The sequence below is a fragment of the Chlorocebus sabaeus genome, chromosome 25, assembly GCF_047675955.1.
Source record: "Chlorocebus sabaeus isolate Y175 chromosome 25, mChlSab1.0.hap1, whole genome shotgun sequence".
NCBI classification, from domain to species: Eukaryota; Metazoa; Chordata; class Mammalia; order Primates; family Cercopithecidae; genus Chlorocebus; species Chlorocebus sabaeus.
This window is the reverse complement of record NC_132928.1, coordinates 81,199,170-81,211,788: the sequence shown is the minus strand read 5'-3', so window position 1 is coordinate 81,211,788 and position 12,619 is coordinate 81,199,170. Positions and strand designations below refer to the sequence as shown.

Sequence of the window (12,619 nt, the reverse complement as noted above, 5' to 3'; positions counted from 1 at the left end):
TATAACTCCCAATGCAATCCCTCCCCCGTCCCCACTCCCCATAATAGGTCCCGGTGTGTGATGTTCCCCTTCCCGAGTCCACGTGATCTCATTGTTCAGTTCCCACCTATGAGTGAGAACATGTGGTGTTTGGTTTTCTGTTCTTGCAATAGTTTGCTGAGAATGATGGTTTCCAGCTGCATCCATGTCCCTACAAAGAACACAAACTCATCCTTTTTCATGGCTGCATAGTATTCCATGGTGTATATGTGCCACATTTTCTTAATCCAGTCTGTCACTGATGGACATTTGGGTTGATTCCAAGTCTTTGCTATTGTGAATAGGGAGTCTTTATAGCATTCTTGCTGTTTTAATGAAAAACCAAGAAAAGTAAATACCTCTCTTCCAATATTTGATGGTTTACAATTTGCTTCTGTTTAATGCTAAATATGTGTGACAGAATTCATCACAATGAATAAATGTTGACCTGGGAAAAAAAAAAAGAAAACTTCCAGGGAGATAATTCACCCTAACTTCCTGATAGTGGTGACTTCTCAGGAGAAAAAAAAGAGGTAATAAATGGGTAGACTAGGGTTTTGTTGTGGGTGCTCTCCTCTGCACTGTAGGTCATTTCACAACATTTCTGACTTCACCCTTTGGTTAATAGTAGTGCCCTTCTCCCCAGTTGTGACAAGCAAAACTGTTTTCAGAAATTTTCCAGTGTCTCTGCGGCAGGGGAAAAAAATTGCTTCTAGTAGAGAACCACTAGAATAGACTGTCTTTAGCATCAGTTCTCAAAAGGAAACAGGAGTGGTGGAGGGTATCAGAAGAGAGATATGAAATAAAATTATAAAATGTATTGCAGCACTATTCACAATAGCAAAGACTGGAACCAACCAAATGCCCATCAATGAGAGACTAGATAAAGAAAATGTGGCACATATGCATGATGGAATACTATGCAGCCATAAAAAAGAATGAGTTCATGTCCTTTGCAGGGCATGGATGAAGCTGGAAACCATCATTCTCAGCAAACTAACACAGGAACAGAAAACCAACCACCACATGTTCTCACTCACAAGTGGGAACTGAACAATGAGAACACATGGATACAGGGAGGGGAATATCACACACCAGGGCCTATTGGGGGGTGGGGGCTGGGGGAGGGATAGCATTAGGAGAAATACCTAATGTAGATGATGGGTTGATGGGTGCAGCAAACCACCATGGCATGTGTTTACCTATGTAATAAGCCTGCACATTCTGCACATGTATCCCAGAACTTACAGTATAAAAAAAATAAAATTATAAAAAAAAAAAGTGGGGGGAGGTGCTGAAAAGGAAAAATGCAGCAAAGTAGGGAAGGTAGAAATTGTAAATCAAAGTAGCAGTCAACATTTTAAGAAAGGACTGAGGCTTTGTCCATGCAGCAGATTCTCCTCTCATTTATTTGAACAAATAAATGTCCTTTCCTTTTTATCTTTCTCCACAATCCTCTTTTTTGTGCTTCTCTTTCAATTACATTCTTTCAGTTACTTATGAACACTTGTTGTTCAATGATTAGTACTGCTGAACTCCTCAAATCTCCTGGTTACGCATATAATATTCACAATTTAACACAATCTTATCCCACTGGGTTTGATCATTGCCAAGACCCACCCCTCTTCAGCAATTCTCAGAAGTACTTTATCCTAAGCTGTTTATTGAGGGTAGAAGTGAACCAAATGCCAAAATGCTCTGGCATGTAAAATAGCAAGGATACAATCTCATAGATTACATAAGTCTCATATAAAATATTCTAGGATATTTGCAATTTATCGACTGAATAAAAATATCCAGTACACCAAAGAGAAAGTGAGGCAGGAAACTTTCAAGACACAAAAAGCAAAAAATGTATGTTGGACTGTTACATATGGTATTCCCCATTTTGTTAAACAGTTGAAGACTAAACCACGGTTTCAAAATCAGTTGAAATAAATGCTTGCAGTTTCCTTTTCATTGCCAAGTTCTTAAACTATGAGAAAAGAGCCAACTATGATTTTTTTTTTAAATTAGCAAGTTTTAAAGAGTCATAGTTTAGAGGATTATAAACTCTGCTTGAATCACTTCCAGGATTAACCAATGATTCAATTTAAAACATCTCTTAAAGGTAAAATAAACTATTTGTGGTATTTGGAAAGCAGCCACATTTGAAGAAACATGTAACACTGAACAAAGTTACAATTATTAGCAGTTTCATAAAAGTCTTTTTTATTTAAAAAAGAATAAATTGCTACAAATATAAAATTCATGGAAGCAGAGTGATCTTCACTTTAGAATTTCCTGATTTGTTTTAAATTGATCAAAGTAATTTTTCTTCCAAGGAAATGAAAAAAGAAGTAAATTGTTTAAATTGAATATAATCAAACACAATTACTATGTAAAAAAGTGGAAGAATCAAGGCAAGATTAAATTATCCCAGTTAAGTAAAAAAATAAACACCAGCAAAATTGAGTATGTATCTATTTATATTTCCATAAAAGTTCGATAACATAAAAGGGGTCTAGCTTCATCAAGGATATGCAATCCAGTTAGGACCTATGATTCTAGAAGAAAAGAAAAATTCACTCTGTAAGGACAGCAAGTCAATATAGGCATCTTACAGTCACCTTTCTTAAATCACTAAGACTTAATGAAGAGCAAAAGTAACTATTCAATGAGATTCTTATCTGTTTCTGATACCATGCAATCACCAAAGCCAAAGTTCCAAAGGAAAAGAATGAACAAAAAAGGCTGGGCGCGGTGGCTCACGCCTGTAATCCCAGCACTTTGGGAGTCCGAGGTGGGCAGATCACTTGAGGGCAGGAGTTCCAAACCAGCCTGACCAACATGCTGAAATTCTGTCTCCATTAAAAATACAAAAATTAGCTGGCTGTGGTAGTGCACACCTGTAGCCCCAGCTACTTGGGAGGCTGAGGCACAAGAATTGCTTGAACCTGGGAGGTGGAAGTTGCAGTGAGCTGAGATCGTGCCATTGCACTCTAGCCTAGGCGACAGAGTGAGACTCCATTTTTTTAAAAAAAAGAACGGTCAAAAAAGCTCCATGTTTGTAAGTATGCAAACAGACAGATCCACAACAGGACAAAAATCTAACAAACCTGCTGCTTATGGGAAACTTATGTCTAATAGATTTTCTCTCTTTTCAGAATATGCTCTTGTCAGGAGTAGTGTTTGTCACACAGTAGATGCTCAACAGAATAAGCAATAAGAAAACAAATAAATGAAGAAAGAGTCTGCTATAGGATGGTGTCAAAAGACGTGGAGTAAAGCTCCCTCTCAGTTCTAATATTTCATGATCTAAACTGAAAACATTACCTATTTTGAATCAGAAACTAGAGTTCAGTTGCTCTGGTTCAAAAGTGTTTCAGAATATTAACTCACCAAATTTAGACTATAGAACCACAGAAAATTATCACAGATAAAACTCCAATATACAGATAGCTTGTTAAGCCCATCATTCGACAGTGAGACCACAAAACGATTACACTCAAACTCCGTGTAACTGCTGGGCTGACACGCTCCACCTTTCTGTAAGGCAAATGCAACGCACGCTTCAAGGTAGCTTTGAGCCCACCTGGGAAGCTTGCAGGTAGGTAGTCATTTTGGCAATTTAGGATTATCTAATCATCCACTCAGGTGTTACTAAATCTTGGTTTTGGTTTGGTTTGGTTTTGACTCAGCCAGTCCACATACCAAATAGCAGCAAGCAACCCCACAAATAATTTTTTTCGAAAGAGCTCTGGGCTGGCAGTCCCCTCTCCTCAACACAAGGCCTTGCTTCCTGCTCCATTCCTGTGTCCATCTGGCTTCATCTTGTCTGAGCTTTCCCTTTTTAGCCCCACACTTATCCCCTGGGTCTGACAGTGCTACTTATCTAGTCTGCCTTTCAGAAACAGCCGATTCCAGCCACCCAGGGTAACTGCCCAGTTAGCTACAGTCCTGCTCCAGATCCCGCAGTCCACAGGGCCGGCCCAGAGCCACACCTGAATGAGGCTCTCACAGTGGGAAGCTGTACAGATACACATGGCATATCAATATGAAAGGGAAAGGGCAGTTCTCCAAATTACCATCTTCCATAGCCAATGTTCTGTGAGTGCTTGTGCTTGGAAACACCTTGTGGATGTGTCGATCAATGTAATCAAGGAGCTTCTTGAAGCAAAGCCAGTAACACCGTGTTAACCCTGCAACGTTCCATGATCCAGATGAAAGAGCAGCTGAGGCAGAAAGATGACGTAAAGATCCCGAGTGTTCTGGGGTGAAAAGCATGCACTTACATGCACTAATGAGCATGTAATATTTAAGAACCTTAGTGCAGCAATCGGGGCCAAAAGGACTGAGAAGGTCCCTTAACAATCTCAGCCAAGTGTTTAAGCAAGAGTTGGTCTAATGTATATGCATGAGCTTCATCTTGAAACGTGGAGTGGCTAAGAAATGTCTTATAATTTCTAAATTACTCCAGTTACTATTAATTTTAAGCATTAGTAGGCATCACTACTAAATGCTACTATGCCGTTTTTACAAACAAAGTCTAGAAGGCTGACTACAACATTTCTTTGTTCCTCAATTCTGGGAAGTTCCTGCTGTCGTCTTTTAAAGCCAACTATGCAGAGCACGGCCAACGATCCACTCCAAAATCACAAGCTGGATTAAAGCCCCAGAAAAGTACCCTTGGAATCATTTCTCTTTTTTGAAAAGTACCGTGAAACTTCTCCAAGGTACTATGAGCTACAGAAAAGAATTTAAGCAGTTCCATCTTCATTACCATGTGAGGGTATTTTGATCATTAAGCAAGAAAAAGAGGTTACTGTTACTCTTAGCTCCCTTATGGCATAAAGAGGTCAAGTGAAAGGCGAAAGGTCAGAAACAATATGAAGACTTCAAGTCAATGTAAAAAATATATCCAATGTCATCAACAGTTGTTAAGTATATTCTCCAAAAAGTCCTTGAGTCCTAAGAAACCAGAAACCACCAGAAACATATGGGTAGCCTGGTCTCCAAGTCATGCCTGATCTCCTCCCTGTCAACTGTACAAGCCATTCTGTTTTTTTTTTTTGAGACAGGGTCTTCCTCTGTTGCCCAGGCTGGAGTGCAATGGCACAATCTTGGCTCACTGCAACCTCCGCCTCCCGGGTTCAAGCAATTCTCCTGCCTCAGCCTCCCAGGTAACTGGGATTACAGGTGTGCACCACCATGTCCAGCTATTTTTGCATTTTTAGTAGAGATGGGGTTTCACCATGTTGGCCAGGCTGATCTCAAACTCCTGACCTCAAGTGATCCACCTGTCTCAGCCTCCCAAAGTGCTGGGATTACAGGTGTGAGCTACCATGCCTGGCCATCAAACCATTCTTGTGTCAAGAATGTATATTCAAAATAGTAAATGCTAAAGGATGCAACAAAGGAGCTGAAAGCTGCTGTCACAATACCACATTTACAAGGAAACTTTTGATTTATCATATTTAAGGTATCATTTTTAAACATTCTATGTTAAAGTCATCCAGGTAATATGATAACAGCTTACAGAGGGGTCAGGCTTCTAACTATACATAAAACTAGAAATCCAAACCCAAAAGGTGCTGGACACTCTTCAAAGTTAGCATAGGACTCAATATTCAGCACTCTGCATTAGTAAGTTTAAAGAAACTGAACACCAGCTTAGGCCAAGAGAATGATACAGAAAAAGAATTCATTGACAATAAAAGCAGAAACCATTCAGTGTTAATAGGTTTAATATCCTTTCCGATATTAATGCAGAACATGAGACAATGATATTCTGCTGACAAGGCAGAAAATTGAACTAAGTAGATTGACATTTACTTCAAGAGGCTACGAGCTTAAATTTAGGATAGAGACAAAGGAATACATAACTGATCAAGAATCTTAATTTCTGAATGACTGCCAGGCTTAGAAGTAACCGAAACATTACAGCTTCCTTTAAAAATATTTTTTCATAATCTAGAAGGATAATATAAAAGGCAACATAATAACCTGTTATTTGTTGGTTACTTTTTTTTTTTTTTTTTTTAATTTCTAAATTTTTTGTAGAAACAGGGTTTCACTATGTTGCCCACACTGGTCTCCAACTCCTGGCCTGAAGATCCTCCTGCATCAGGCTACCAAAGTGCTGGGATTACAGGCATGAACCACTGTGCCTGGCTTATTAGTTTTGCTAGACTATCTAGTTTTAAGCTGTGGCTCTTTTTATGTGCAACTTTTAATATGCTTTCTTCTTTCTAAAATTAATTTTTAAACTATATTCTCCTTGCAAAATTAGTTACCAATATTGTTAAAGGCCTATTTGACACCCTTTCAACTTCATTGCCTTTGTCCACCTCTCTAGTGGTAATCTCTATTAAATATTTGGTGCTTACTCTTTCAAATATTTTTCTGTGCATATCTATGAACCTTGAAGGGGAAAAATGTAGTATAGTTGTATATGGACTTAAAAAATACAAAAGGTTTCATACTGGATGTATTTTTAGCCATTTTGTTTTGTTTTCCTGCAACAATGTATTTTGGAGATGGTACAACATTAATACACATAGAACTACTTCCGTTTTTCATACTATGCACAAAATGTCATAGTTTATCTAAACCATGTTTAGTTACTCTCCTTTGAACGATATTTAAGTTGTTCATATAATTATAAACAATGCTACAAAAAGCATTCCCTATACATACCCCATTATGCATGTATATGAGTTTTTTTTCTTGAGGGTAGATTTTGAAAAGTGAAATGCACAATTTGAATATTAATAGACAGTACTAATTTACTTCCAAAGTATTTCCACCAATTTATGAACCCACCAGCAGAATATCAAAATACTTGCTTACTCATGACCTCACCAACTCTTGAAATTATCAATCTTGTTCTATTTTGTCAGTCTGATGGATTGGTTTTTTATTTTTTGATTGTATTTCCTCAGATACTAACAGAATAAATACATTCTCATATGCTGACACCTTCCTCTTTTGTTGCTCACTGATTTCTATTCTTTACCTACTTTGCAACTAGGCAGCTTGTCCTTTTTGTTTGTTTCAAACGAAATTTATTCTATCGGTCTTTTGTTATGTATAGTTCAAATATTTTTTTCTCAGCCTTTTAGCTGAATATGTAATGTTTTATTGTAAGAGAATTTATTTTTTAATAGAAACAAATGTATCTTTTTTCCCTTATGACTTCCACTTTTCATGTCATCCTTAGTACTATAACCCACAACTATAAGATATTTTTTATATTTATTTCTAATGCATTTATAGTCTGAATTATATCTGAACCTTCAAAACCACCATGAATTTATTTTTGTAAGGTACAGTTCTGTTCTTGTTTTTCAGATATAAACAGGCAAATGTTTAACTTCTCTGAACCCCAATTTCCCTACCTTTAAAATGAGGGTAATAATATCTACCTCATGAATGCTTTAAGATTTTTAAAAATTATGTTCTTAAATTGCCTAGCACAGTCCTTGACATATAATAAATGTTTACATTTGTTAGTTGTATCTGAAAATAGTTAATACATATTTAATAGTTATATTGAGCATATATGAATAAATTAACAACATATTTAATACTTAAAATACTTAACAAAAACAGAACCAAGCAGTATAGATCATAAAAACTACCGGTCGGGTCAGGCGTGGTGGCTCACACCTGTAATTCCAGCACTTTGGGAGGCCAAGGCAGACGAATCACGAGGTCAAGAGATCGAGACTATCCTGGCCAACATGGTGAAACCCTGTCTTTACTAAAAATACAAAAATCAGCCAGGCATGGTGGTGGGTGCCTATAGTCCCAGCTACTTGGGAGGCTGAGGCAGGAAAATCACTTGAACCCAAGAAACAGAGGTTGCAGAGAGCCAAGATGGCACCACTGTACTCCAGCCTGGCAACAGAGAGAGACTCTCTCAAAAAAACAAAAACCAAACGAACAAACAAACAAACAAAAAAGCTACCAGTCAGTCCACACTGGAAATTCTGTTCATATAACAAGCAGTAGGTTAGGTCAGGTGTGGTGGCTTATGCCTATAATCCCAATACTTCGGGAAATTGAGGTGGGAGGATCACTTGAAGCCAGGAGTTCAAGAACAGCCTGGGCAACATAGTGAGACTCCATCTCTACCAAAAAAAAAAAATTTAATTAGCTGGGTGTGGCGGCACATGTCTGCAGTTACCCAGGCGGCCAAGGCAGGAGGATCACTTGAGCACAGAAGTTCAAAGTTGCAGCGAGCTACGATCATGCCATTATATTCCAGCTGTGGCAACGGAGTGAGACCCCAACTCAAAATCAACAGCAACCTGCCCCCGACCCCAGGGGCTTGGCCGTGTGTGGAAACCACAGCTACAAGACATATTGATCATTCTTGGGAGTATGGAAGGTACAGAATGGTTTTCATATTTATTGAGCACTTACTATATGTCAGGAAGTGTTTTAAGCACTACATAGGTTTTCTCTAGTGACCCCTCAAGGTAACTCTGCGAGTTAGGTACTTACGTCACCATTTTAAAAATGAGAAAATTGAGGCACAAAAAGGCTAAGTAACTTTTGCAAGGTTCCATGGTGAGTTGGCAGTAGAATCAGAACATGAACCCAAGCAGTCAGTTTCAAAAGCAGTACTTCTGGTCACAGGCTAACCTGCCTTAGTAAAATCCCAAAAAGATTAAATCTCAAGAAGCAGGTATTATTCCTCCAAACAACAGACTCCAGGCTCAGAGAAGAAAAGTAATTTGTTGAAGGTCAGGACATGGAGCAAAATCGGTCAGACCTTAATGACCACAGTCATGCCACCCCTCCACAGCAGCTCCGGCGGGAGGATCTCTGACTGTGGAGTAGTCAATGCCAAAATGCCTTGTCACATGAACAGCGAACATTTACTGGGTGCCTACTGCCAGCCAGACACTCTGCTAGGAACAAAGGCTATGGAAATAAACAAAACACAATTGCTGCCTCCAGGTGTACACAATATATTGTAAAATCACAGAAGAAAGGAACCTAAGTCAGTTGAGGACAAAATGGGGCAGGGCTGGTGAGAGACTTCTTCTAAAAGGAAGTGATCTGGGGTTATTTAAGTGAGCAGAGCAGACAGAGAGAGGTGACATTGAGCACACAGAAAAGTAGGGGGCATAGAAGAACATACACTATAAACTGCCACTGGGTTCCATATGACATAATAATTCTCAATTTCCACTGAATACAATTTTCACAGGAAAAGGTTCCCTCTGGAATAGTGAAAACAGAACAAAACAGATGAACACAGAGAATTGTTTCACTCAGCTTAGATGAAAACTTCGGCAACACAAAAGGTCATCTGTAACTTGTTCTCAGTTAACCCTCAAATATCAATAGTGGGACACAGTGGGTCCTCATAATATTCCTTACAACAGACACATGATAAAGACATGGTAATAACTCATTCTACATGAAGTACAGCAGAAAAATTCAAGATATGGCAAAACCAAAGGAATTTCTATTACACTCACTTTTGTTAAGAACAGTATTCGATTTGTAATTATAGATTCACAGAACTGGACAGAATCGTAAAGACTGTCTAGTTCAATTCTCTCACTTGAAGATGGACTGAAACCAAGAGATACTATTACCTATTCCAAGTGACAGGGTTTCTGTTCAAAGCGACATGGTGACAAAGCAGAACCTAACCATTTGTCTTCAAGGAAGCTACAATGAAGGAACCTTTTAAAAATCCATTGTATTTGAAGACTAACAATAATCACATGTGACTTAGCATAGGGCTAAAATAACACAATGCTCCTTTAAAGGCAGAATTTTCCATATTGCCAAAGACTCCCTGTGTAGAAGCATACTTACTTCATCAGTCTTTCGATGGTCTGCACGTGAACGTTACTATGGGTCTGGGAAAGAACAGCTTCATGCTGAGCACATTTCAAACAAAGACCAGCAACCCGGTTAGAAGTATTAGCAGCCAGAAGAAACTCTTTATGCTTTAGTTGCTCTTTAAGATCTTCACAAGTTCTCTGATATTCAGCTAAGTCTTTCCTAAAAAGAGGGGGAAAAAATTCTAGAAAATGGCCAGGTAAAATTACATGACTTTAAAATGAATCATCATAATGTTAACTACTACTATCATTTCTGGGCATTCACCTGATGCTTTAATTTACATCCAATACCTTATTAATTTTTACCATGACCCTGAAACTTTTGGTGTGGTGATCGTAATTGACACGTTGAATATGATGAGACTTGAATATATTAAATAATTAGCTCAAGTTCTTGTAAGATTTTAATATTAGATTAGAGTCTGCCCAATACTGGCTCTCTTGTTCCAGAATCCAACCTCCATTAATGCTATATTAACCACAAAACAAAAATAAAACTCCAAATATAAATCCCAAATAGTTTTTCTTAAAAAAGAGGTGGGGTAATATAAGACAACATACTTGAGGTGACGAAAATAACCTCTTTCAAGCATTAACCTCTTAAAATTTTTAGAGTACCTTAAAACTTCACATAAAAAAACATGGATTTTTATCCTTGACTAGTTTATTACTGCCCATTGTTCTTCAGGAGGAAAACATTAGATAGATAATTATCTAACAGCAAACTTCTACAAAGATCTGTTTCAAAAGAAAGTAAGTTATAGAAGGAAGTTACATAGAACTTGCCAGTCATAAGATTTCAGGGGTAGTAGCTATTAGCTGGAAACACCGGCTGCTAAAGAAAGGGCTGGGGGTGGCGGGAGCTGTGAGTGTGGGTGTGGGCGCAGTTTTTGTTTGTTTTTATTTTATCAGCTCACCTCTGGATGAAGTTTTCTTCAAGGTGACTTTTTAAGGATTAAATGACTGGTGCATGGGTTGTAAAGTTGCGCTAAAGTCAACTTGGCGACTGAGCTTCCTTGCCTAGATGACTCTTTTGTACCATTGTTGTTGTTGTTTTTATTATTTTTATTTAAAAAAAAAAAACAACTTTCGAGCTGAAAAATGAGACTACTGAAGGCAGGAACTTTATCTCCATCTCTGTCTACTCCCTACTGTCATTGTCAGAGTCTCCATGCTCAGGGGCTATGGCCATCATAACTGGTTCCCTGTCACAGAGAAGAAGTCAACAGCCTGGCTGTCTGACAACTGTTGAGATTTTGGGGGTTGTCAAGCAACCCAGGAGAGGCAGAAAAGACCCACAGGCAATCTAAGGGTTAAAAAAAAAAGCTAATCTAATGGCATTCCAAAGTTGAGGGGAAAAAAGGAACCACTTCTACCCTATCCCCAAAATAATAACACCAACGTGGTAAGTTTTCTTTTTCAATACCACGTAGAGAATGTCTGACTTTCAAAGGCTTTATAAAAAGAACTTGGGAAGCACATTCCAAAGTCGAAGGGTCCCCATTACTAATTTCGGTCAGGTCCAAACTCAAAACACTCAAGTAGCTTTGGTTACCGGCAATGGCAAAAGAGAAAGTTGAAAAGAAGACTGATTTTATTTAAGAAAATGCCTCTTTAAAGAATCTTAAATTATAGTAAAAGAAAATGAAGAAACAGAAGGATTCAGAGAACAAAGTCTAGTTCATTGCAAGTTGGTATTGTAATGTAATTAAAGATGAAATATCTGGATTCTGAATGAGACAAAGTAAGTCACATTCCCCTAAGTACAATGATCTAGAAACACATCACTTTAAAAACTGAAGAATCAAGTCATAAAAAAAATCAAAATAAAATCAAGTAGGTCAAAAAGCAAGAAAGCAAAAATTAGACTAATTTTTAAATGTTATGTTTCTTTGTAAAAACAAAAAGTCAAAATCTCCAGAGAAATCCTAAAACTAATCAGGGTAATCTATGAAAAACATAAGAACATTTAAAAAATAAACAAGCATGTTCAATGAAAGCTATGAGTTCTGGCTTTTTTTTTTTTTTTTTTTTTTTTTTAAGATGGAGTCTCCCACTGTTACCCAGGCTGGAGTGCAGTGGCGTGGTCTTAGCTGACTGCAACCTCCACCTCCTGGGTTCATGTGATCCTGCCTCAGCCTGCTGAGTAGCTGGGACTACAGGTGTGTGCCACCACACCCAGCTAATTTTTATATTTTTAGTAGAGACAGGGTTTCACCATGTCGGCCAGGCTGGTCTCGAACTCTTGACCTCAAATGATCCACTCGCCTTGGCTTCCCAAAGTGCTGGGATTACATGCATGAGCCACTGCAACCGGCTGAGTTCTGGCTCTTAGTATTACTCTAGTTATGTCTCTAGATAGGATATGGCATGGAAGATTTTAAAATTTATTTCAAATTGGACTTATTAAAATAAAATGATAAACAGTATTTGAAAGTTTATTTGATTTAAAAATACTTCATTACTACTATTTAAAAATAATCTTTAACAACAAAAACATTAATTCCTGCTGTCTTTTTCTACTCATTATATGTAAATCACTAATGGTTAATCTATAATATATAGGTCTTACTGGGATCTCTAATAAATAGATTCTATAAAAACTATGTGAAGATTCATCATATACACTCAAATTCATCACGCATACAAATACTCAAACTATTATATTATCATTACAATTTTAAAATTAGATGAAGACTATCTACAGAGAAAAATACTAATAATTTGAAAACTAAAGTGCTTTATTTTCA

General features: G+C 37.7%; 1 protein-coding gene across 14 annotated transcripts in view; it reads right to left on the bottom strand.

Moving 5' to 3' along the window:
• The window catches only part of SDCCAG8 (SHH signaling and ciliogenesis regulator SDCCAG8), a 246,249-nt gene that overhangs the window by 187,369 nt on the left and 46,261 nt on the right, over positions 1-12,619 (bottom strand). For all 14 annotated transcript variants that reach the window (XR_012091314.1, XM_007989963.3, XM_007989969.3 and 11 more), the window contains one exon: positions 9,841-10,029. Coding sequence is in view for 13 of the 14 variants with exons in the window: in XM_007989963.3 (XP_007988154.2) it covers positions 9,841-10,029 (189 nt within the window). In the remaining variant the exon portion in view is untranslated. The remainder of the gene's footprint in view (positions 1-9,840; positions 10,030-12,619) is intronic.